Source organism: Chelon labrosus, assembly GCF_963514085.1.
Source record: "Chelon labrosus genome assembly, chromosome: 7".
NCBI lineage: Eukaryota > Metazoa > Chordata > Actinopteri > Mugiliformes > Mugilidae > Chelon > Chelon labrosus.
The window spans coordinates 14,749,628-14,777,025 of record NC_140343.1 but is presented as its reverse complement, the minus strand read 5'-3'; the positions used below and the strand labels follow the sequence as shown (position 1 = coordinate 14,777,025).

At 43.4% G+C, this 27,398-nt stretch overlaps 1 protein-coding gene across 2 annotated transcripts; it reads left to right on the top strand.

Moving 5' to 3' along the window:
- Nucleotides 1-27,144, top strand: rxrgb (retinoid X receptor, gamma b). Of its 2 annotated transcripts, XM_084548384.1 has the most exons (11): nt 31-114; nt 15,498-15,563; nt 15,977-16,212; nt 20,054-20,198; nt 20,504-20,683; nt 21,486-21,646; nt 22,100-22,229; nt 23,127-23,259; nt 23,588-23,679; nt 23,913-24,018; nt 26,221-27,144. In XM_084548384.1, exons 1-11 carry the CDS (start codon nt 84-86, stop codon nt 26,366-26,368), a joined length of 1,428 nt encoding a protein of 475 aa, XP_084404510.1. In that variant the 5' UTR covers nt 31-83; the 3' UTR covers nt 26,369-27,144. The 2 variants fall into 2 exon arrangements, with proteins under 2 accessions (XP_084404511.1, XP_084404510.1); XM_084548385.1 differs by lacking the exon at nt 15,498-15,563 and having other exon boundaries at nt 1-114.
- The last annotated feature ends 254 nt before the right edge of the window (nt 27,145-27,398 follow it).

The following is a 27,398-nucleotide window of genomic DNA, read 5'->3' as shown; positions in this document are numbered from 1 at the left end:
GAGTTCAGTCGGGCTGGGAGCGGAATGCGCTGGGATGCGGAGCAGCAGCGACTGTAGGGAATCGACGCAGCAACTCGCACAGTATGGACACTAATGATCCGTATTTACACCTCAGTAAGTACGCTACAGTGATTTACATAGAGCCCGCTCTGGCTGTTGTGTTCCTCCCGAAGCTGCTGCATTTTGTTTTGACTTAAGAGGGAGTGCGTTTGTTTCATGGCGTCTTCTCTCCAGTCTGCGAGCTGTGCGCGAAAGTGCTGGCGGACTTTAACCGCCTACTCCTGTCTGCCAATGTTGCTCTGTTAAAAAAAATCGCCTCGCAACTCTGCGGTTTCAAGCGAAAGCTTCGGCCACTGCAAAATCAGGTGATCGCGGTTGTGCCGGTCCGGCAAGGTCAGAGGTTGGCACTTTAATTGCGCTTATGTAATTTATGGCGCTTGTCGCGCGTCTCTTGCTAAACTGTTTGAGACAGAAACACAATTTATTGGTCTGGGATAGTCGTCTGATCCACAGAGAACTGCGTGTAGCAGCTCGGAGGAATGGCGGATTTCCACAGATAAACAAACTTAAAGCCCTTTAGTGGTAGAAAGGAGAGTAACATGTGAGACGCGCCCTGGTCAGCGCTGTGGTTATATTCAGCTGGATGACAGCAGGATGTGAATTTGCTCATAAAGCTGAACTCTGGTCTGACTAGGTGACTTTGCCCTTGAACCAGCTGATGCCTCTTTTCTGTTATCCTTTTGGTGACAGCTTTAAATCCGCAGAGACAATGAAGTGGGACATATGGAGTTTGCAACATGTTTGCAATACACCGTCTTCTCCCTAGTGCTTGGCTGTGTGCTAACTAAATCTTTTAAATCACACTGTATGCGGAATGAGGGTCTCCGGCTTTCGCTCTCATTGAGTCACACAATATATTCATCACTTACCATGTGATGTTTTTTTTTTTATCCATCCTGAAAGATACACTGATTGTCGGATCGCGGCAGTAAAAATAGGTCTTGCGCCTCAAAACAAGTCCTCTGTTGGGGGAACATGAAAGATAATGGCGGGGCATTACAAGGAGGCAAATAAAAACCAGTCTTTGAAGACGTAATTAGGCAGCCCCTTTATCACAGATATATCTGCACCATTTGGAGGGGCTGAAAATTGTTTCCATAATGAATTTGGCTCCCAGGGGAATGACAGAGACATCTGGTTGAGAGAATGTAGAGGGAAGCCCACAGTGTACAAAAGTAACACAGCAGTCCCCCCAGGGCTACGCAGTCTTTCCTCTCTGTCTTTAAAGGCCTTCTTTGTTAAGGCAGTAGTGGCATCCCGAGATTTATGCAGATATGGCAGAGGCAGACCAGTGTGTTTCAGACACTGGTCAGTCATGTAAAGACATGTCACATGTGCTGTGAGTGACACTTTGCTGTATTAAAGTTCTAGTGTACCATATAAATAGAGCTTTAGCACCCCATCACGGTCTCACAGTAATGTTGTTTTTCACACTACCCAACAAAAGCCAGCAGTCTGAACATTTGCACATTGCTTGTGTAGAAGTAGTGCACATTGCGCGTTATGAGCAAAAGTCAAAGTGCTGGTCATAAACCAGCCCCATTTGAATCACGCTGTTTTCGTGCATTTGCTTTGTGAAAATTGGTGGTAAAGCGATTGAGCTGAGCGAAAGCCGCAACCCCTGGTCTGGTTTTGTCCGTATGTTTCGGCTCACAACTATGATTTATGGTGTATTTTAACACCATCAACCTCCACAGCAAAGCATGCATGAAAACAGGGCAATAAACAGCTCCCGTTTCTGCACTACGATATGGTCACCCTTTGCAATCCGTCATAAGCCAATGCGAAGCAGTGTGGAGTCAACAAAAATAAAAAATAAAAATAAGACAGTCTGGTGATCATGAGTGGATTGCTTCGTGATCCACCTCCTCAGCTTTTCCCAGACATGTTATGTTTCAGCAGGTTTGATGCAGTCCTGCCCGGAGGCTCATGAGTAGAATCAGCAGTTTTTCTCTCTCAGCACTTCAGCATATTTTATTTTCCGTCAGTGGAAGTGATTCCAGACGAGCTGCGCCCATTCGCTACTTTTTGACTGCGCGAACTTTTTTTAGCTTGTGAATCAGGGAAGTCATGACAGAAAAGGAGAACGGGACGGGAGAGCGAAGGGAGAGAAATAAAGGGGAAATGGAGAGTGTGGAGGGAGGTGGGGGGGGGGGGCGGGGGTGGAGTGGGGTGTGGTGGAGAAAGAGGTCACCCTAGTTGATGTGAACTCTCGTCACTTGCCAGGGGTCAATGATTCACCTCCCAGGACACACACAGACGCACAAAAACATGCCTTTGCCTCATAGCGGCAGATATGCAGACTTCCTATATGCATTTCTGTCCGTGCAACAAAGTGTTGCGGTCACATGTGACTTAAAGAATGTGGGTTGTACTGTTTGAGCGTGAAGTCAGCAGCACTGAAACCTGCTCCAAAACTCTGATCCCTGTGCAGGTCATTTGACATGCAGAATTAAACAAACCACACAGGTATAGGAGGCGAGGCCCTCGGCAGGTATTTGCTCAAGGATTCTATAGAGAGAGGGAGAGAGAGAGAGAGACAGAGAGGCCCGCAATGCCTCGGTGCGGAGACATGCATTAGCACACAGTACATACAATAGGTTTATTTTAGGGCACTTGGATTGGTATTTGCGTCTCAGTGTAAAATAGTCTGCTTGTCTTGATTGTGTTGGAGTGGGTGATGTGGGAACAGGATGAGGTAAAAGAAGGGATGTAAGGAGGCCATTCTCTGGGCTAATTGCCAGTAATTAGTCATTAACGAAGAAGGTCAAAGCCTTGATTTAATTCCAGCCTTAATCAAGCAGAGAACCTTGAAAGGCTCATGTGCTGCAGCAGTGTTTGGTTATATGATGCATTAAAGTTCTTCTTCGCTACTCGTGAAATGACAGCATATATTTTCCAGCATATATCTGTTTTGGATGTTTTATTCATTCACCAGTTTTAAGGCAGAACATCTCAATATGTGACTCCATTACAATATACACACATCAGCCACAACATTATGACCACTGACAGGAGAAGTGAATAACATTGACCATCTTGTGACAATCCAGTGTTCTGCTGGGAAACGTTTGGACCTGTGGATATAGGTGGATGTTACTTAGACATATGTAGCACCCACTTAGACCAGACCAGACCAGGCACCTCTCCTTGATGTGCAGCAGCCATCCCCAGCAGGGTGCAGCCTGACACAGGCACGCACACAAAAACAGTTCAGGGGCAACTCAAAAAATCATGAAGAACAGCACAAGGTGTTGCTTTTCAAATTCACCAGATCCCAAGCATCTGTGGGATGATCCACAGAGGCCCCTCCCCTCAACCCATAGGACCCAAAGGCCCTCATCGGTGTGTTGTATTTATGTTATGTTCTGACAGTTTGCAAATGATAAGTCTATTTATTTGTTACAGCCCTGTGAGGATTATGTGAATAGAAAGTTTTTGCACCACAGGGCTCATTAACACCGTTACACAGGAGTGTGTTTACTTAGAAGAGGTTTACTCACTAGACTCCGTATTGACAGGATTGGGAGAAGAATTCTTCATTGTACTCTGTGCCCCACAGGACCACAAATAGCAGCTACAGGTTACAGCTAAGTACATTAGATCTCATTGAAACCTCTCCATTGGGAGACATGAAGAACATGCTGTAAAATGCGCCTGGCTATTTTCAGTGCTCTGAGTGCCGTTTTAGTGTGCTACTCCCGCCTCACGTACACAAATGCAAGCAGGCATTACTGTTTGGGAAAAAAAAATCTGTTATTTTTTTTCTTTTTTTCCCCTGTAAACGTAAGCCCGGATAAGTGTTCCACAATCATGTCCTTCACGCTGTCAAAATTGACTGCTGGCAGGGAGACGAGGGCTTAAACATGAGACGTTTCTCCTGAGATGACAGCATGCTGATTAGATTATTAGAAGTTCAGATTTAAGAGTGTACCATAAATTTAGGGCTGCCAATTATCTTCCTCCTGCGTCTTCACCGCTCACGATACATCTATGATTGCTAATTATGGCTCTCAGGGTTAATTTGGCCTGTCTTATGTGGGCCATGACACACTATTGTAACATAGCATGCTTTTAAGAAGTGCCGCATTATTTTAATTTAACCCCGTGGGATTTGTTGAATCTGAAGGTGAGCGTTGCCTCTCCTTCGCCGTTTTCCTCTTGTGCCGGGCCGCCAAGTCTCTTGCCAAGATACTGTCACTGGGGGGGATATGGTTACCGGGGGGCTCTCCTTCGAGCAGCGTAAAGACAGTCGATCCAGTCACATGCAGGTGCCCTGCACAAGAAAGCACTGTTGAGTCATGGAAGTAAAATAGACGCACACATGCCAGCGAAGGCTTCTCAAGGTTTTATTTCAATGCAAATGTCTGTTTCAAAAGGTGGGAGCGTGTAACTGGAGGAACACTTGATAGGATGGCAGGATAAATTAAAAGGAACAGCTGCAGACTAAAAGCGTCAATTTCACATTTATTGGCTGGGGCCATTTTCTACTGATAGTAATATGTCATACTCCCATGGCCAAGAATCCATGCGGCCTCTGTCATTACTGAACAAGATGAACTCTTGCAGTTTTTTTTTTTTTTTTTTTTTTTTTTTTTTTTAGAACTATGGTATTACTTTTTTCAAAAGCCTGTCCGGACAGATACGGTCTTGTAACAAGGGTTGTACTCCAGATTGAATCCATCTCTGCATGGGTTTAGTAGTTTATTTAGGTTCCCCCAGGATTTGTCATGTATTGTTCCCATTTGCCTTTAAGGTATATTTTGGGCCTGCGTTTCCATCTGGCTTTTCACTTTGCTGCGTGTTTTCTCGGCCATCCTAGAGCATTGAGAAAGACAATTCCTGACTTCCTGGAATGCTATAACCCTTGTTAAACACACAAACATGCTAACGCAACACAGAGGCAACTCGACACGCCATCAGCGGTACCACTAAGAATGCATGCTGATATGGCTATTTCTTGGCATGAAGGGGAATTACAGATGTTTCAAGGGAGATAAAAGAGAGAATTCTTTAGCCTCTGGCCACTTCTTTTTACTCACTTTCTCACCTCAGATCCTTTTTTTTCTTACACCGTCTACATATTTTACAAATAGCTTATATTAAGGAGGAAAAATAGAACAAAAAGAAGAAATGTCACTGATGATCAGTGTCTTAATACTGTGTTCCCATGTTCTCCCGTCTGGATCCCTTTTAAGAGGTGGTAATCAGAAACTTCTGCTCGTTCTGTACTCTGGAGCGCGTACACCCTGCTCCACCATGAACTGCCTCCACCCCCTCATGTCAGACACCCTGGTTGTGCCACTACAACAGGTGTCTCAGTTTTACCAAGACTCAGAGAGAGAGAGAAAGAGAGAGAGACATGAGTTGAGTGGGCGGTGGAAGAGCTGATTTGTGCGGCAGTCGCGCAGCAAACAGTTCCTTTGGGATTGATCTCTGGGGAAGGATAATCTGGGTAATCCTATAACCGGCGCCGGTGGACTCCGCCTCTTTTTCTCTTCACTGATGGCCCCCCCCGCGCCCCCACACCCCTCCTTCTCCACGTTGACCCTTCAGTTCCTGTCCTGAAAAGTGTTTGATTGAGTGTCCAACGATCCAGCACTTTGTCCTGAGTGACTGGCGTTCGGCCAGCACCATCCTTGCACCCAAAGGCATGTGGCACCCCATAGCATCACCCGCAACTGGAGGCAGCCCTGGCAGGGAAATAGGTTATGGTCACTGTGAGTAGATGGGTTTTGTCTTTGCCTGCGTGTGTGTGTGTCTCTGTGTGTGTATGTGTCTGCTGTTGGAAATCAGTCAGACTGCAACGCTGTTGTTCTGTGATTGTCCACAGAAGTAAAGCTTATGCACTAAAAGCTAACGCTGCACAGATGTATTACTGTAATGCCTCTAATCCCTGTGCACTCTCTGATTAAGTTATTTAGATTTTTTTCCTCCTATTGGGAGAAAACTCCAGCTTGCAGGGGAAATTCAGCTGTGGACGTTTTTCCGCATTTTCACTTCCACACGGTTTATATTTGATGTTTATTGTTATGTTTTTCTTAAAGTTTGGACTTTATTTTAGTAGGAATTTGTGATCGCAATTGCTGCTATCAGTTTAGTTCCTGCTTTGAAAATTGCTAGATTACTGTAACCAGTTGTGACAGTAACAAGGCATCTCTGCTGCATGTTACAATTGAGAGCTTGTGACTCACTTGTGGTCTCAGATGTGGTCAGCGCGGATGCCACTCAACCGAAACGACGCTTCCAGCTCTCTTTGCCTTGTCCTTCGTTATCTGTGTAGCCCTCAACACTTGTCCCTTCATATTAGCCCTCTCTGTCCTGCTCTCTCTCTATGTGTGTGTCTGCTGCCTGTCACCCTGCATCCTTCAGTCAGCGCACAATCAGCTGAGGCGTTCTTCTTTTCTTCAGCATATAACACCCATGCATTACAGTCCCTAACTGAAATCCACGAAGATGCCCAATGTCCAGGTTTGGGATCAGGATTAAAACTGATATAGACTAAAGAGTACCTTCCATTGCAATCCCCGTGATGTATGTTCATGACAGAGGGTCAGCTTTGCTGGTCCCTCCACTGAGAGCACAGCAGGACACTCAACACGGCTGTGATTAAATCCATATTATTCTGAGCTCCGTAATGTCGATGAAATGCAAAGTGCACTTGACTCTCTAATTTAATATTAAGAGTAATAAATATAAATAAACTGTCCTAAAAATAAAACCGAACAATATAAATGCGGTGGATCATAATGCACGGGTGATGCTGCTCATTTTCAGCAAGTAGAAATCAAACGGTCTTTACAGTAAAACTGGGCACACCATATGCTTTTGTACTGATTCATGTCTGAGACAGGCATTATGTTGCATAGCATTAAAATGGCATTTCACGTCATGGTTGCCTGGGAGATATGCTGTGCATCAAAGGTGGAAAATATGCTGGATGTGGATGTGGATGGATGTGCTGTAACTTGAGATGCAGTGTAATTTAAAGGGTTAAAACAACTGTAGCAGTGTGATACAGTGATGTGGCTGTTGTTTGGTCCATTGCTGTGGTGCAGACTGAAATATTTAAACTACTAATGAGTGGACTGCCATATATTATTATTGCCCCTAAGTCTCTCTCACCACTAATCTACAGCCCTTACATGGAGTTCCTTCATCATGAATTCATGAAACATCTGTTTGTCCAGTATTCAGCCTTTTGGGTTCTGATCAAATACCTGCAAAAAGTTTGAGTTTTCCATTAGTTGGCTCCATTGTTTTAACTTAGTGCTAAGTAGCAAACCGTATCAGGGCTAAACTGACATGGCAAAAATGGTAAACATTATTGATTCTAAAACTCAGCGTGTCCGACTTCAGCATGTATCTCGAAGTGTTGTGGCAAAGCAACGCCTCCGGACTTATGTGTACATGTATTGTACTGACCACCACAACAAATTCCTCATATGTGTGAACGTACCCTGATCCGCCACAACATTAAAACCACTGACAGGAGAAGTAAATAACATTGACCATCTTGTGACAATCCAATGTTCTGCTGGGACACTTTTGGACCTGGCATTCGTGTGGATGTTACTCAGACATGTACCACCCACCTAGACCAGACCAGGCACCCCCACCTCACATCAATGACACTCCTTGATGGCAGCAGCCATCCCGAGCAGGATGCAGCCTGACACAGGCACACACACAAACACGGTTTAGGTTCAACTCGAAAAACAGCACAAGGTGTTGACCTGGCCTCCAAATTCTCTTGATCCCAAACTGACCAAGTATCTGTGGGATGATCCACAGAGGCCCCTCCCCTCAACCCATAAGGCCCAAAGGCCCCCACTAACAACATCCTGTTTCCAGACACCACAGGACACCCTCAGAAGGACCATGTCCATTCTCTGATGCGTCCCAACTGTTTTGGAGGCACAAGGGAGACCTACACAATATTAAGAAGGTGGTCATAATGTTATGCCTGATCAGTGTATGTGACAGTGAAGAGAATCCTGATCCTGATTAGCATGGACGTAGTATGGAAGGTTAAGCTAGATATATACTTCTGCATCAAAAGCAAAATGAAGCTATAAATGAAGCTCTAGTCTTGTTACTACGTGTCTCATTGTCATTTAATCAGTTCAATCTTATTTCTTTTTTTTGATGAAGAACACATTTTATTTTCCAAAACGCTGGTATTGCCCTGAGGCTAAACTCAAGTTAACTCTAAGCTGGCTGTGAAGTCTGGCTGACTTTCTAGGATGTGCTCACAGGTCCAGAGGTCAGGTCGCTCTGATTACACTCTCTGGGTCACAGCGTGAGTGGGTTAGCGTGTGTGTATCGAATGTGTATTTTGACAGCACGCAGCTTCGTCTCTCCGCGGCCCGGCGTAACCGTAAAACGAATACTTCTAGGAACTGATGTGAGTCAGCTCATCAGAGCAGATGCTTTGATTTGCACTGGGCCCTTTTCTGTCCAGCTGTTTGTTTGTTTTCCATGACTGCTTGGTCAGCCTGTTCTGCGTTAGCTCTTGTTGTTTAAGCTTCAAATCTTTTTATCACTTGCAAAACCATCTTTATCTTGTCCCTGTCACAGCCCTGGCCTCTTCATTGATCCCCCCCCCACCTACCTCTGGGGAAAACGTATCGCACTGGCAGGTCTGTGTTTGTAGATTTGAGCTCAGGAGAGCGGTAGAAAAAACATGACATTTAATGTTCATGTGAAACTGTTTAGAGGGACACTGGTGTTAGAGGTGTGTGTGACTGTTGTAGAAAGATCTATAGCGCATAAGTCACAGAAGTTCAAACCTTTGTGTTGTTGTTGTGATGTATTCTTTCTCGTTTTAAGTTTTAACAAAGAGGAGTGATACTCATCTGTGGCGCCTGTTCAAGCGATATTGGAAGTTTTAATAATTTTGAGCTGAAAAAGTGGTCAGAAAGCAGAACAGGTGTCCTTGACGCAGCTTTGTGATGTTTGCTGTTTATGTAACAGTTAAGCGCACCTTCATTTTCTCTCACCAGTAACCAATTCTAGCTCCTACACTACAGCTGTGCAGAAAATAAACAAGGGCTTTTCTCAATTGATGATCTAATGTTCTCAGCCAGGCGCCCAGATTAGTGGTGTGTGTACTGGTGGGATCATTTGAGCACTGGGGAGGGACATGGGATAGAGCCCACCCCAATCCATCCATCCATCCATCCATCTTGCCATCCATCCTTCCATCTCACCAACCATTGCTCCCTTTCTTCCTCTCTGGCTCTGTTCTGCTCTCCGTCCCCTCCTCCTCCTCCTCCTCCTTCTCCCCCGGCCTCCCACCTTCTTGACAGCTGGCCCGCTGAGCTGCAGATACTTACCCGAGGATAAGAGGATTTTCTGACACAATTGATCAGACATCAACCTCATTTAGCAAAGAAATGAATGTTCAAAGTGCGGTGATTTTTCTTTTTCTTTGTATCTTCCAGTGTGACTGTGTGTGTGTGTGAGGGTTTGCGACCAGAACAAGCGAGCTGCACTGGCACTGAGCGGATTTCTTAATTACATGTCCGCTGAGTCTAATGAGCTCCGCAGGCTGTCCGTCTGATTACTTTAGGATGCATTCTGTTCCATGTCATTTGGTCGCAGCGCTGTCAACTACAGATGGACACATACAGACACATACAACAGTATTAAACAAGCTAATGCACATGCTGAGGAGTCTCCTTTTATGCGGGCTAATCTGATATATATATATATATGGAGACTTGTGTTGGTAAGGAGAGGATCTCCTGCTCAGCCCCCTGTCACTTACTCCTCACTGATCTCCACCTCATACTGTACATTCCTAGTGCTGGTCTGCTCTCCAGACGGGAGATATTATTAGTTAGTGGGCCATGGTCTTATTGAATTAACACACATGGAGCACTCCATCCAGTTACAACCCAGTAATTAACAGTATGGCATTTAGACGGTTTGTGGTCTATGATGTTGCTTTAAAACCTGTTGATCATGAGATCAGTGTGGTACAGTTGTGGTTTTGGCTCTTGTCTGCCATTGCTATCAGAATAAAGACAAGCAGCAGCTGGGTAATGGCCTTTTGCACGTAGGAGAAAGAGATAATCTGACGCTGACAACACTGAAGTTCATAGGAAATCTAGCAGTCATTTTCAGTACTGATTGATCTGTTTAATTGATTTGTCTATAAAAAGCCAGGAAACAGTATAAAATGATAATCATTATTTCCCAGAAACCAAGGAGATGCCTTCAGGTTGTTTGTTTTGTCAAATGTATTTTAATGGAAGTGACGCAACACTGAGAAGAGCAACAAATCCTGATCTATTAGAAGATGTGGTTTACCGTTTAACTAAAGAAAATAGATTGACAGAGCAATGGTGGCACAGAGCCAGAACCAGAAACAGTTTTTACTCAAATCGCAGCTGAAGACAATAGAACTGTAACGTCTGACAAACCAGAGAATTGAACATGAGCAGCTTATCAGAGGGGAGTCAACAAGAAAGTGTTATTGACACGGCTGTAAATCTTTTTATTAATATGACTTGATAAATCACAGTGGCTTTGTCAGGCTTAGGAGCCGGCCGTCCTTAATTCAAATCAAACTGTCTTTCATGGGTCATCTTGTGAGTTTCACATCGCCTCTGTGCTGCGATTTCCCAGAAGGATCAGTGTCACTCGGCTTCTGCATATAGAAGACTCGTTTGAACTTGGTTCAGGAGTTTGGCAACAGGCGACCTTTGATTTGCGACACCAGCGGTCAAAGGTGCCCTTCGCTGCTGCGTCTGTTTGCTCTCAGATAGATGCTTGAACTGCTGAAGCAGTGTACAAGTTTAAACAAAGACTGGCAGCAACCGTTGACGCTAGTGAATTCTACACTATTCCTGTGGTGATGTGTTTATTAGACCATCTTTGGAGAAACCCCCCAGGGCGTTCTAACGTATATTACTCTGAAGTGAAACAAGGGACAGGACTACATTCCAGAGTTGGTGATTTACATAGAATGGAACAGCCGGTTGAGGCGGGTCGTTCAAGGATAGGCCCCTCTGAGCCGCTCTGGGCCGAGTAATTCTCTTCCTCTGCTGAACATGTTGTCCTTCTTTCACGCACACACACAAACACATAAAGCATGCTCACCTCGCCTGCCATTCGCTTTTAGGCATCCCACCAGCTGACTGTCCACGTGCCTTTTTGTTCTCCCCTGTGCTTCGCAGCCGTGAAGATTCTCAGCTCTGGATAAAATGCACAGTTTTTGTTGCTGTTGTCTGAAACGTGCAGGTTTTATACAGGCGGGAATTTTGCATTTTCAGGTTCCAAACAGGATGACAGCCAGTGACTACTGTCATTATCTACACATGAGTTATTTTTCAATTTCACCAGTAGATGTTTAAAATAATTAGCAAATTTTTGGTCAAAAACGTGACCTCAAGTGGAGGCTTTAGCTTGTTTTGTGCAACCAGCTGTCCAAAAGATACTCCTTTTACAGAGAGCAGTGAAAGTGACTCAGTCTTCAAAATGAAAATGTTGTAATATATTTGGTTTCTTTTGACCAGTTGATTTGCTGTCTCAGCGTTAGCTTCACATTGCTATTCTGCAACAGCATAAAATAATAATACTTTCTAGTCCGCTGACTGTGTCTACGTGCTGCTTTTTTTTTTTTTTGTACAAATGCGTGCATTAATTATTGTAAATGACTGCTGTCTTTCTTGTTTGTCCTGATCGTATTGTAAGAGTAGAGATAAGTTAGAAAGAAAAAGACTTTGATGAACATTTTTTTTTTTTTGAGGTTTAAATCTTTTTCTAGTTTTTTTATCGACCGTGTTAAAAAAACAGGTATGGACTCTTCAAGTTGCAGCATGTCTACCCCGCCGGTCTGCTCTCATATCTCCCAGTGTAACCGTCTTGCCGTTTATTTCATCTAGATACTTGTTGGTCTTGATGCTTAAGAGAGCTTGTTGCCAAACTGTTGACTGTGCTGACGATAGGCCTGACAATATATCTCCCGACTCAGCACTAGAATAGCGTGGATCTTTGCGAAGCCCAAAGGGAGTGTGTCTTGGACATGCAGAGAGAGGTCAGTGCACAGTGAATTCTGTACACTGGTCAGTGATTACATAAACTTGCTGGCTGTAAGTGCTCTCTCATCGTTGGTGACTTAGGTTGTGCATTTTTTTCATTACCGCCTGTAAGGCATACAGTACGAAGAGTTGAATGATTCGAAGCAGGGAATCCAGTTAGCTCCGTGGGAGAGTGAGAGGGAGGCCCTGATACATTTTTTGCCTGCCAGGGATCACTCATGGAGGGCTGGAGAAAGTGGGCGAGCAAGAAAAGGGGTGGAGGCTAGTGTCTCACTGCTAAACAGGAAGTTGCACAACATCTTTTCCTTGGCATACAGAGAGGGAGTGGATGGCCAGCTGCATTTTAGAGTGTGTCTTCATGCAAAAAGTGCTGCAATCAGGCAGACATGACATTCCCCACTGTTTCCCAATTCCATGAAATCTAAAAGCAACTGTCCTTCGTTACCAGAAGTTTCCATTTCCTTTAGTGATTACACCAGTGATACCCAAACTCCATCTCTGCCAGAAGTTAAGTAGCCCTCAGAGCAGCATTTCAGAACTATTGCAAAATGTATAGCAAGCTGTTCTTTCTTGCTGAAGTCACGTTTTTAGTAAACTTGTTGGGCAAAGTACATCAAACACTTTGTGAATAAGCAAATATTTATCAGAGCAGAAACAGATCTTCGTGTACATAAGAGTGATTCTTGTGGCAACCGCTGCCTCTACACATGAAATACTCTTTTCCAATACTATCTTCTCATGGAGTTTGTATCAGTGTTATCATTTTCCTCAGACCACATAAGAAGGAGCAATGATAAACTCTATTCCAAGTAGTGGCTAAACATTTTAGTAATACCACAGAAAATTTTTAAATTAAAGTTCCAGTTATTGCACAAAATAAGCAATGGTGAGTCTTTTAAGAAAGATCACTAGTTTAATCACGGCAGGGCCTAGAATTGAAACTAATTATTATATTTCTTATGGATTCATTTGCCTCAAATGACTATTTGCCAACTGAATTTCTTAAAGCTCAGGTGGACATATCAAGACATGTGTGTTGGTCAACGGTGCAAAATATTTAGGCTGATATTGTAACTCGTCACACCTGAGCAGCTGCATCTAGCTTAGGAAACTTCTTCTTGACAATCAGGTCAACAAGTTGATAAATTGTTGCGGCTACATATTCTTCAGATACTTAATTCTCAAGTCTTGGGAGCATTGGAACAAAAAGTCAGATGTATTGGATGTTTTTTGTGTAATTTTTATTTCATAATTCCTTGGTAGTGGTACACCCCCATGAAACCAGTGATCACTGTTTGCTCAGTTTAGGTTTGAGGTAGAAAAAAAATACTTAAAAAACTTTTTCCAACCTGGACCTTATTTCTGTCATAAAATACGGTCGTTTACTCATCCATATAACTTTTGTGTAATTCGTATTCCTTCGGGAGATATTTAGATCAGTTTATATCCATGTAGTGGGAGTGACTGGGGCACCGAAACGCAGCCTCTACATAACGTATTATCTGCCGCGAAACGCGTTCATTTCACCAATATTTTGTTATCGTACGCTAGTGCTATTCCCCGTTGAGTCCGGAGTTAGCTGTTATCATCATCTGGGGTATGTCTTCTGACCTGGATGATGTCGTCTCTGAGCGCTGCTCACAGTCAGCTTGTTTACCTGTAATTTGCTACTAATATGGTTCGTCCACAACCTCAGAGTCGGAAAAATATTCAGCCATGTTGCAAAAAAAATAGCAGTAGTTCAATGGGGAATAGCACTAGCGTACGATAACAAAATATTGGTGAAATTAACGAGTTTCGCGGCAGATAATGCATTATTTAGAGGATGCGTTTCGGTGCCCCAGTCACTCCCACTATATGGATATACGCAGATCTAAATATCTCCCGAAGGAATATGAATTACACAAAAGTTATATGGGTGAGTAAACGACCGTATTTTATGCCAGAAATAAGGTCCAGGTTGTAAAAAACAGTAGTTCCCCTTTAATTTACTTGACTTTAAGCAACAAAAACACAGGTGGTGCTCATTGCGTGTCAGTGCCAACAAGCCGCTACCCACCTTTACACACACACAGGATGCAGGTATGTGACATTTAACTAAGAACAGTGGAATCTGGCCCGGTGTCACACTGCACATGAAAGTGTATGGGTAATGCTGGGTGGTTGTGGGTGCACTGACGCACAAGTGGAAGCTCCTGTAGACCAAATTAAAAGGTTTACATGCGTATGGTGGTGTTACTCATCGCTAGTAACATTTTCCACAAGAAAACACAGTTTTATATGATTCGTCATCATCAGCCTAGAGCACTATTGCTTAATGCATGTTCCTGCACTGTGCCAGCCTGTGGCATTTGTACACATTAATTAAGTGCGTGTTGCTCCATGTTTGTGCATACTGTACAGTATGTCTGTGATGGTATTTGCTAAGATTTGTGTCGCTCACAACGTGTTCAACACATGCACAAAATTATACACCACACCCTGATGCCCCAATGACTGACATCTTTTCTAAGTAGGTCATCTATGTAAATGCCACCCTGTCAGTTTACATCAGTGGTGGCAAGGCAAAGTCAGCACCCTGTGACCAGAATCAGTTAGGCTTCACTTTGTGTAGCCATATTTAAACTGCACTGTCTGCATAGACACCTTGCACCACTGGCCAACAATATATATTCTCTAGTATAGATCCTGGCCTGATGTTTTCTACTATGTTACTTGATGATATTTGAAATTATTTCTTGTGCGCTGCGGGAACAGCTAATTTAAAAGAATAATTATGTGATGTATTTATTCACATGGGAACTCAAATCTGCTGAGCGCCTGCAGAGCTCACCTAGTTGAGGAGGCACACTATAAACAGAGGTTTCACTGCAGGTTTAATTTCAGCCTCACACCACGACTTCCTGTCTCTATTCGCTGACACTATCAAAGAGAACGAAAACCTGCTGTAATCAATATTTCACAACAGATCAAAAGACTAATGGATGGTAGTGCGAAAGGTGTTGCTCTGACTGACAAATCCACTGAGAACCATCACCCACAGTTCAGTATCTCTCTGCTCGCTGTTTTAGCTTTATGGTGCACAACTGTTTTGGTTCTCAGGCAGTAGTGTTGTTGTTTAAAGCTCTGACAAGTCCACAGCAGGCCACCTGCTCAGCACCAAATGAGTATTTACTAGCTAAAGAGCAAGATTTTATCTCGAGGACTTAGTAGAGAGCAAAACAGAGCTAAAAGGGGTGTAATAGTAATATTAGGGGTGTTCGTATTATTATTATTATTATTATTATTATTATTATTAATATTAGTATTATTAGTATTATTATTATTAGTCATTCATTCATTCATTCATTCATTCATTCATCTTCTGTAACCGCTTGTCCTATGAAGGGTCGCGGGGGGGCTGGAGCCTATCCCAGCTGTCATCGGGCGAGAGGCGGGGTACACCCTGGACAGGTCGCCTATTATTATTATTATCATTATTAGAAATTGTGATTCATAATTATTTTGTGTGTCTGTTGTATGAGGATATGAGCTAACTTGTTTATAACACAACAGTATTGTTTTATAGTGTATTACATTGCCATCTCACCCACATAACCATTGCCATTGCACTAGAAATCATTGCAGGAGTCAGGAATACCATTTATTTTGGCTGTGATTTAAAAACATTGGCTCGTTTCATGAGACACTCAAAGTTCCTATTGTAGTAGGTCATTCATGAGGCCAATGTAAGCAGAGTTGTTGTTTTCTCTCATATTGTACCTTAAATATCCTGTCCACAGATATGATTAGAAATAACTTGAGGTAAATACCACCAGGCTTGTTTCTACTTGTCTTTTTTGAACGCACTCTCCCTCTCCTTCCAGACTCTACAGGGCCAATGGGCGCGGTCCACACCCATCCTCCTTCGATGGGTGGCATGGTGGGCCACCCGTCAGTCATCAGCACCTCCAGGCCCCTACCTTCCCCGATGTCTACCTTGGGCTCGCCGATGAACGGCCTGGCCTCGCCGTATCCCGTCATCACATCGTCTCTGGGCTCGCCCTCCGTCTCGCTGCAGTCTACTCCCAACATGAACTTTGGACCACTCAACAGTCCACAGGTGAGAGCGTGTGGGTGTTAGATGGTCCTGAGATAACAATGAGTTGTCTGACATTTGTGACTCAAATTTAAACTATGTTTTTTTTAATGTGTGAAGAGAATATACTGTTTATTTAACACTGATAGGTTTATGACTATACGATGATGTTTGATGCAGTCGAAGTGAAATGTTATCGTAATCTAGCCAATATACTGTATTTCAGTACATGAAAACTTGCTCTATCCAGAACAATACTTGGAGAGTGTGGCTTGAAGTATGTGTTTAAATTACAGTAGAATCCAGCTATGACCAACTACATCTGCTGGTTTTGGCTTAAGTCCACATGTGTGGAACGATCATGTTCTCTGGTTGATCATGTGCCTTTCATTCTTGGAATCTCTGGCAGGGGGTTGAAGGTTAGCCATAACCAATGTGTTTGGCGGGCATACCTTGGCTTTCCCGTCACTTTCCTGACCTTCTCCTGACCTTTAAACTTCTCATCCTAAAGGTCATCCCTGAGTTCTCAATTACTGGTGTCATGCAAGGAGAGTTAAGTCGTAGTCTGACTGCTAGCCCTTTGAGGGATTACTGAAGGAAAAGATCATTTTCCCTGGTTTCTCCTTTCGCTTTTCCTGACATTTTCTACTTTTTTCACTTTTCTGTGTTCATCAGGATCTACTTTCATATTGTATCTACTATATAAGAAATGTTCCCGATCCTAATACGGCTTTCTTTGTGAGATTGAGAGAGATTGAGTTTTTTTTTTTACAATTCACTAAGCACTAAACAACAACATGCCCAAGACTGTGCTTTTTACCGTGTGGTACAATGGATTATGAGAGAAAGGGAGAGAGGGAGATCTAATGGAGCTGCATTCTTAATGTGGTCTGTTGCATGAAATACAAAAATCACAAAGCTCAGTGCTTTGATGGTCAGCCGCACATACACACATGTGGTGCTTCAGAGGCTGGATTGAGGCCAGTGCTGCAGGGCACAGCAGACAATGATATACATTGCTTCAATCATTGTATGGATCTTGGCCTATAGAGACAGCCCGGGTTAATATGATTGTGTGCCGTAACAATCTTTTCATTGCTCGCCAACAGCTAAGTGGCCAAGCCGCTACCAGGTCATTGTGTCATGTATGTTTTTCACGGGTGAACTAGAGTTCATGAGCAGCGCTGGGTGTCAATATTATAGATGTACTGGTGGCCCATTTTGATATCTTCTGAACATGTACTGCTAAATTATATTTAGTTTTACATGTGTAAGATTGAGACTAAAACAAAAGAATTCTAGTTTCTTCTTCAACAGATAATATGACAATTTTACTGATGGATTTAGTTGTAAACAAATCTATAATAGTGGAGAGAGTAAACGTTTAAAAGTAAACTTTAACATTCAGTTGTTTTAATAGTTATGTAAATGACTTAGCTCTCAGTCAATAAATGAATATTTTCAGGTTTCACTTTGAGTTTTATATAAGTGCGAGTGGGCATTCGGGGATGGAAATAAATTTTATTTTCATTAACACTTTATTAGTTTTCTAATCATCATAATTTCCTAAAAGCTCTTTTAAACCCCCATAATTGTTCTCTCTATTCATGATGCTTTAAAAAAAATCATATTCAAAACTAAAAAGTGTATTCACTCATTCATCTTCTGTTACCGCTTGTTCCTGTGAAGGGTGGCAGGGGAGCTAGAGCCTATCCCAGCTGTCATCAGGCGAGAGGCAGGGTACAGTCTATCGCAGGGCTAACACAGAGAGACAGACAACCATTCACACTCACAGTCACATCTACGGCCAATTTAGACTCACCAATTAACCTAACGAGCATGTCTTTGGACAGTGGGAGGAAGCCGGAGTACCCAGAGAGAACCCACGCAGACACAGGGAGAACATGCAAACTCCACACAGAAAGGCCCAGTCGGCCCATGGATTCGAACCTGGGACCTTCTTGCTCTGAGGCATCAGTGCCAACCACCTCGACACTGTGCCGCCTAAAACTGAAAAGTTAAAAAACAAACTAATTCATAGATTTTCATTACAGATGCAAAACCTTCACTAAATTCGTGTGGATGTTACATGTACCACCCGCCTAGACCAGACCAGACACCCCCACCCCATAGCAATGACACTCCTTGATGACAGCAGCCATCCCCAGCAGGATGCAGCCTGACACAGATAGGCCAGGTCAACAGCACAAGGTGTTGACCTGGCCTCCAGATTCACTAGATCTTAAACTGATCAAGTATCTGTGGAATGATCCAAGGAGGCCCCTCCCCTCAACCAATAGGACCCAAAGGCCCAACACCAACAACACCACAGGACACCCTCAGAAGGCCCATGGCCATTAATATACTGTAGACAAAATAAAGAAAAATATAGAATAGTATATGTGCAATGAGTTCCACTGAGGGATTGGGTGTTATGACACAAGTCTAGAGTCCAAGCAGTGTAGCACAATGTTATTGTCATTTGCTGACAGTATCGTCATTGTTAGGTCATATTGTTATGCCTGATCGTGTACATTTTTGGCCCGATGAAGACCCAACGTTGCATGTATGATGCCGTATGCTCATCTTACCATGCGTTAAATAAAGAATGCATGATGCATCAATAATCTATATACAGTGCTCGTAGCCCTTTTCTACGGCAGTGTGTTATCTGCCTAAAGCTGCACGCTGTCTGAACAACTGTTTGAAAACACCGAAGCACTCGTTGTTTTTTTTTCAGCCCACATGAAATAAATTATTTGTGCAGACGGCATTGTGCGCAGAAGAACAATAGCCGCTCACCACTGACTCACCGGCAATTAAACAGGCAGGAGGTGACTATCTGGCTATAGGGCATCTACGCTGGGAGAAGGTGGCGGCCGCACAGAGGACCAGTGCGGTCAGAGAAAGAACATCTGTTGTACCTCCGCTGCTGTTAAGGTCACAGCCGTGGTGTCCTGAGCGCAGTCTGCCATTAGAGTATATTCTTAGTGCACATTGTAAATAAGTGATAGGAAGAGCCTGAGGTGACTGTGGGAAGGATGTCCTCTATGTCACACAGCATCAAATATATAGGACAGGAGTGCATATGTAGGTCAGCCTCCTTGTTTCCAGTCGCTGTGCAGATGTTCGCACACGAGCAACTGAACAAACACGAATGCACGACAAACTTATGGATTGCGTCTGTCTCTCATCGATGCACGGGGGGGGGGAGAAAGAGGTGAACATGATGAAGTCAAAGGATTTCTGACTTGTTGCTCTTTCACTTCTCCCTAGTCCTCAGTTTACTGTAGAGGGGAGTTATCTTGATGTCTTTGGGTCAGACGTGAGACCCTGTGTTGTGATCATTAGTCTGTCTTTAAAGTGTGATGCCATTAAGTAGCCGATGAGACAAAAATGCACTGATTAGAAGTCCCAAGTCTTATCATGTATTCTAATTTCCTTCTCAGTCTGAGGTCAAACCACGAGGTTCCGCACTGGCGCCCTCTGCTGTTGGGTCTGAGAACTGCACCCACAGCACACGTGATTCCTCTCCAACGCCTCTCCCTGTCAACAAACATTAAAAAACCTGTATGACAAGCCTCAGACACAGGCCTCGGCCCCTCCCACCGACTGAGCATGTGATTGCACCCTGAGACGCTTTCACAATAAAGAGCGTGGGTGGGAAGGAGAAAAAAAAGATATGAGCAAGCGGAAGACTAAATGAGAAAATAGGGGAAGGGAGACACTCTCACCAGCCTGCCAAAAACTTTTCACTCTTACTTCCCCCCTGCTTCCTCCTCTGCTCTTTTGTGTTCAGCTCGGGCCACCTCAGCTTTAACTCTTGCTCTCTGTTCTCTCTTCTGTCTCTTCCTGTCGTTCTCAGATGAACTCTATGAACAGTGTAAGCAGCTCAGAGGACATCAAGCCTCCGCCGGGCCTGCAGAACCTGGGAAACATCAACTACCAGTGTACGAGCCCCGGGGGGATGTCAAAACACATCTGCGCCATTTGCGGAGACCGATCCTCAGGTAATGCGGTGAGGATGGAGGAGAGGGACGGGCTGACACACTGGCACTCATGTATCAAACATCACCACCCAGATGAGCGCAGATAGGAAAGACAGATGTGTTTCAGGGTTACGTTTAGTACTGCATTCATCCTGTTGCAAATACTCATTGTTCTGCTGTTGGTATTTTTACACATGTATTATTTGTGGCGCAGAAAATGACAACACGTTTTCAGTCCTAATTGCAAAGATAAAGAAGTTCACAGGCATCACTGTGAGACACTGTGAGATAAAGGCATAACTGTCGTGGGTTAATTTTGCACACAGGAAAGCACTACGGCGTGTACAGCTGTGAAGGATGCAAAGGCTTCTTCAAGAGGACCGTCCGTAAAGACCTCACCTACACGTGTCGAGACAGCAAGGAGTGCCTGATTGACAAGCGCCAGCGAAACCGCTGCCAGTACTGTCGCTACCAAAAGTGCCTGGCCATGGGCATGAAGAGAGAAGGTGTGTTTGAGAAACTTGCTGTAGCCTATAGCCTTGTGTTCTCCCTCTTGTTCGTTTAAATATATAAACTGAATATAATGACGTTAGGCTCCAGGGCATTTTGATTAAAGATTCAAGAATCGAGTTGTGTTTATTGTCGCTTCCACAATACACACACAGGTGTGAAATACTGTCTCTCCTAGTCCCCCGGGGCTACGTATACGCCAACAAGACTGCAACTACTGCTGCACTACTCTACTACACTGCTACACTATGTTACGACACAGATTACAGAAATAGTTTCTAAACCACTGATATACAAGAGGAACCTTTAATTATGCAGTGAATGTACACTGCTATTGATAGATACGCTACAACTACACTGTGTGCAAAACTGTTGCTACTTACAACTACACAGGATAGCTGCAAGCACAAAACCTGCCTATGCAATGAATGAATACTGCTATTAGATACAACTGTACATGTATAATTGTAGCTACAATATATCACTAAAAGTGAGCATCATTATTGACACATACACAGAGGGAGCATTATGTTTTGTTAGCATGGCTACTGATAACAGTGCTAATGATAGGGATTTGTGACAGTTTGTGACATTTTATAGCCGAGTAATTCAATTAGTTGTGAAAACAGTTTGTCTTTATGAGGGTGGGTCTTGTTCTGTGTCTGCATGGGTTCTCTGTGGGCTGTAGGTGTGCATGTGAGTGTGAATGTTTGTCCGTCTCTCTGTGTTAGCCCTACGATTGACTGGCGACCTGTCCGAGGTGTTAAATATGCGTTTTGCGTGTGTCTGTGCGTGCAGCGGTGCAGGAAGAGAGGCAACGTGGGAAGGAGCGAGGGGAGAACGAAGTGGAATCCACCAGCAGTTTCAACGACGACATGCCCGTGGACAAGATCCTGGATGCCGAGTTGGCTGTGGAGCCCAAAACAGAGACGTACAGCGACGGAAGCCCGGGGAACTCAGTGAGTGTCACAGACGCTATTAATCAGAGATATTAATCACTGCACATGCTCCTTCACAGTGATTAGTAAAACACAAGTACCCACGGCAAGAAGAATAGGGAGGAATGGATTAACGAATGGAATATAATCAGTCCAAGTGAAAATAAATTCAGAAAGGCGTCTCAGATGATGCTCTGATTAATGATTTAATTAAAGAATAACACAAAGAATAAATCCAGGCTCCATAATTTAGACAAACTCCTTTGTGCTGGTCATAAGATTGACCTATGGTGACAGAAAAAGTTTTCCGGTCTTCTATTTCAAGAACTTGTTCATACTTCCACCGGTACTTCCGAGTACCGGTGGAAGTGGAAGTTGAACCTGCTCCCACTCACAATCTGTTGTTAGAAACTGTTTACCAGCACAGCTATTAACGGCCTTGTTTTGGCGTCCTTCCACCTTGTTCATCTGCAGACCAATGACCCAGTCACCAACATCTGCCAAGCAGCAGACAAGCAACTCTTCACCCTGGTGGAGTGGGCCAAAAGGATCCCCCACTTCTCCGAACTCCCCCTTGATGACCAGGTCATCCTACTACGAGCAGGTAGGCACACACACACACACACACAAATCCATGCTTGCAGTAAACGTATATGTACACACCTGTATGTGCACATACACTGCCTGGCCAAAAAAAAAAAGGTCACACATTCTAGCTTTGATTACAGCACATTCGCTGTGGCATTGTTTTGATAAGCTTCTCTAATGACCGACCACGTTTATTCCTCAAAGACGATGGTTCTCCACTATCCTTCCAGTTTTTAATAATGCATTGGACAGTTCTTAACCCAGTTTTAGTAGTTTCTTCAATCTCCTTAGATGTTTTCTCTGCTTGATGCATGCCAGTGATTTGACCCTTCTCAAACAGACTAAACCACAACCACAGGATGTGTCTTTCAATGTGGTTATTTAAGAAATGAGAAGCTACTCATTGCATCAGTTTGGATTAAATAACTTGTTGCCAGCTGAAAGATAATCACCCATGCAGTAATTACCCAATAGGAGGCTCGTACTTCTTTGGTTAGTTAAATCCAGGTGACGACTTTTTTTTTTTATTTTTTTGGCCAGGCAGAGTAGAAGTACACACATTTGCTAAAAGGAGTAAATGGCCTCTTTCTGCAGCCATCTGGGCTCCTGCTTGTGGAGTATTTTCTTCAGGGTTGTTGCTCATTCCCACACAAGGAGTCTATTTAAATATTTTACATTTACTTAACACAATATTGCCTTCTAGTTTAACGGTGCAGTGAAACCAAATATAACTGGACTATTTACCAAGTCCCAAGAGTTCAGTTTGCAGCCGCGCCAGCGCTGACCTCTGCTGGAGAGAAAGTTCACACACATGCCCGGAAGTCAAGAAGTCGCACATAAAAGACCTAATAAGAGCTTTAAATAATGCGAGCGAATACTGACAGATTTTTTTTCCTTTTTCTTTTGAATCCAGGCTGGAATGAGCTGCTCATCGCTTCGTTCTCGCATCGATCAGTCACGGTTAAAGACGGCATCCTGTTGGCTACGGGTCTTCACGTCCACAGAAGCAGCGCCCACAGTGCGGGAGTGGGCTCCATCTTTGATAGGTAGGAAGCATTCAAAGATGAGACAAGAGTTGGTGCACTGCAAATGGATTTACACAGGGGCAGCCGCCTGCTCCAGCTTCTTCCTGTTGAGGTGAAAATATGGACTGAAAGTGATACGTAGACTGATTTGTTACTGACTTAGCGGCTGTATAAAAGTGCACAGATATATCACAGTTGTCTTGTGGTCAAAAAAACTTCTAAATGAACATCTAAATATGTTGTACCTTTTTTTTTGGTACCACTCAACAGATCAGTAGATCGCTGATTTGTTGAGGTGTGAAAACACCATACTGATTAATTTAACTGTCATTTTCTTTATTTCCTACAGAGTTCTTACAGAGTTGGTTTCTAAAATGAAAGATATGCAGATGGATAAGACAGAACTCGGGTGCCTGCGAGCCATCGTCCTCTTCAACCCAGGTGAGTGTGGACACCTGTCAGCCTTACACTAGAAGGACATGACATGAGAATTGCTGTGGGTTGAGATTGACTCCTGTGTGTTGGCCAAGCATAATCGATTAGATATCTTAATATCGTCGCTACCTGGAGAGACTTGGCCTCTCGACATTAGAGCTTTAATTTCAGTTTTGACCTGATAAAAGTTTGACCAGCTGGTACGCCTGTGTCTGATGCGGAGTTTGTGTTTGTTTCAGACGCAAAAGGTTTGTCAAACCCACCAGAGGTTGAGGGGCTAAGGGAAAAAGTCTACGCTTCACTGGAGTCGTATACAAAACAGAAGTACCCAGACCAGCCGGGCAGGTAGGAAATGCATTACGTTACAATGAGCGATCAATATTAAACACCACTGTTTAATTGCTGCTTAGGCTATTACAGAGCAGTGAAGATTACACTTTACAGTACTTTGTTACAGAGCTCTTACATAGAAGTGAAATACTTAACCGCGGCATGTAAAACGATATGGGCGGATAGATTGATTATTTATGTTTTCATTTGGGAGTTGAATGAAAGCAACAGGTGCTTGTGATGAAACCCCATGGTAACAGCTTACTGAGTGCAGAACATGCAATATGATTAAAAACACACCATACACGTATACACCTGAACTTGCCAGTTCATTAGGTACACTAGTGAAAACGAATGCATTCTAATATGACAGTCCTGCGCTACAAATTCCCCTTCATGACTGTTATTATGTTCAGTTTACGTTGAAGCAGTATAAGAAAGGAGGGAATTCAACTGTGTGGTCATCTTGGAGGATGTTAGTTTGTGCTGCTGTTAAACTGGATTAGATTAAACATAAAAGTGTCCGCGTTGTTTAGCCTAGAATAAAATGGGGTTGTCAAAATAATAGAAACATGTGTCGGAACAATATTTGAACAAGTACTACAAACCTGAGCCTACTACATGAAAACACAGTTGAATCAACAGGTCTCTTGGTTATTTTAAACTGATGCCGATAACCATAACCTTCATGAAGGTAAGATTTAATGCAGGGCTCTTATATTAGAGTGTATTCATTTTTCACTAGTGTACCTAATAAACTGGCAAGTGAGTGCACATCAGTACTGTGCAACGTTTTAGGCACTAAAGATAGAGTGAGGATGCTCTCAAAAATAATTCCACAAATGCTACCCTCAGTGCTGCATTGCTTAAAGTGCTCCTAACATAATGGCTTACATTCACATTTGTATTCAAATAAAATACGAGTTGCGTTTGTGTTATCCGAGGTTGGAATTCAGAGAAAATTGAAATGAGGGGAAACTCTGTGTTATATTGGTTTCAGAGAGAGAGGTAACTTAAACTCTGGGGCAGTTACCACGGTAACCGACTCGGCGAACCTAACCTGCTCGCCGGCAGGTTTTTCTGCAATAAACTCGGATTTTGCCTCCTCCCACCCTGTTAAGCCTGCGGGAGCTGCGTGACATTCATTTCATTTCCTCATTCTTTAAAGTCAATATCAAACCACATACCGGGCGGTGTTATCTGCAGACGTTTACATCTTAAAAAACATCAAAATTCCGGTTTGATATTAGTTTGTTTGTTTGTCTGTTAGCCATGGTTTATCTTGACCGGTTTTACGATCAGTCTGTCATTCTTCATGCAAACATACATGACTGCTTAAATACGTCTAATGTGCATGAAGCTTCGTACACATTAGACGCTGATCAATGATTCATGTTGTGACTGGTCGCACTGATCCAGCGTTACTGTCGTAGTTAAAACAGGTGTATCTTTGAATGAGGAGCACCGCAGTGCAGCTGAAAAAAACCCGATGACTCTAAACCAGAGCCAAATCTAAAAGAGAGATTTTGAATATAGTCTGAATGTGTTTTGGCTGTACTTTAATCTCCAAAGGCGACCGGAACAACTGAATTCATCATACAGTAGGGCTCCAGCAGGATTATCATCCATTAAGGAACATCTAAGTCAGGTATAAGATGAATGAGCGGACTACGCTGAATGAAATGTTAACAGTGCAAACGTATCGACTCCTTCCTCCACTCCACAGTTATTTAAGATGAATGTCGGGGTCTGCATTGGCACACACACGCGCTCACATTTCCAGCTCACTCGGATTCAAATAGAAGCTCTGCGCTTTATTTACCTGTTGCCGTGGTAATATCGGCACACCGCTGATGTGGCTTTTTTCCATTACCCATGCAATGCACTTAACTCAGAGTGAACATAATCAGAGTGGATTGATATAACTCAGATCAGCTGTTCTGGGATGGAAAACTCTGGGTTCAGGGTTAGAGTCATACTGTAGTTTCTAAGGCTACATACGGCATACTACATCACGTTTTCAGTTTATTTATGTGTAAAATCTTCATACAAGTACTTTGTAACCTGTAAGACGAGTTCTCCTTTCACTGTAGGCTCATCAAAATCTAAATAAAGTCACTTAAGTCCTTTTGTAACTGACTGCGTGCACATTTTCTTCATAAACAGTTTTGACTGACAAATGTAAAAAGTGTTTCCCTCTCCTTTCGTGGTTCCCAGGTTTGCCAAACTGCTGCTCCGCCTGCCTGCCCTGCGCTCCATCGGCCTCAAGTGTCTGGAGCATCTGTTCTTCTTCAAGCTGATCGGGGACACACCTATCGACACCTTCCTGATGGAGATGCTGGAGGCTCCTCACCAGATCACATGACACCAGTCTTCCCCCTCCCCTGTACATATTCCCGCACCGTGAGCGACAAGAAGACGGAATAAAAAAAAAAAAAAGACTTGATTGAAATTGTAAAACAACTTATTTTGTACCAAGTAAAAACAAGAAAACGTCATAAAAAATGTTATTTTGTGGTTGAGGGGAGGTTGAGACAGACGACGGAGTGCGCTGTCGACATAAATTCTAATAGAGTTAACAGATTTTGTACATAGGTAATTTCAGGTGTTCCCTTTTAAGAACCACGCGATGCAATTTGAAAAGAAAGAAATCATATTTTATTCAGCACAATTGTATAAAAACAGAAACCAACCCTGCATTTCTTAAAACACGTTTGAGAATTCTTACAGAATAAAGTTATTTAAAACGTATTCGAGATCTGTTGTGTGTATTTTCTCATGGACTGGTGTGATCAGATTTGTGTTTAACTGCCTCTGCAGCTTAGCGGAAAGCAGGGGGGCGAAACTGTTGTTCCTTCCGTCCACCAGGTGGCGTCCACAGAGTGTAATCAGGACGGGGCAGATGCTGCTTCACAGCGTGTTTGAGGTCCATCTGTCTGCAGATTCCTGTGTCCTGCTCCTGCTTTTAGTCTGACAGAGCTACGCGGACCGAGCCTCTGTAGGCTTCAGCATCAGGCCTCCTCTACACCTTCACAAAGACCTGTGATACTGGAAAGACTGCTGGTTGTGTTGCATAGAAATATACACAGACCAAAAGAATGAGGACAGGACTGTATGGAAATCAGTGTTGACTTGTCAGTAACACAGTTTGCAATAAAAGATCTTAATTTTATTACTATTCTTTCTTAGTTTCCTCATTAATTCCCTCTGCATCACTTTTCAGACACTAAATATGACATTGTGCATAACTGACATCTATCTATCTATCTATCTATCTATCTATCTAACTCTACATGCATGGTTTGTGAGGACTGTCCTCTAGCTCGGAGTGAGAGAGAGAGGGAGAGAGAGACAAAGAAGGAGAGAGAGAGAGTGGCAGAAGGGGGAGAGAGGGG

Bases quoted from the DNA above. Each gene is read 5' to 3' on its own strand.
- rxrgb (XM_084548384.1), top strand. From the start codon at position 84: ATGGACACTAATGATCCGTATTTACACCTCA. The intron at 16,213-20,053 runs GTGAGAGCGTGT...TGTCGTTCTCAG, and splicing joins GACCACTCAACAGTCCACAG to ATGAACTCTATGAACAGTGT. The intron at 23,260-23,587 runs GTAGGAAGCATT...TATTTCCTACAG, and splicing joins GTGGGCTCCATCTTTGATAG to AGTTCTTACAGAGTTGGTTT.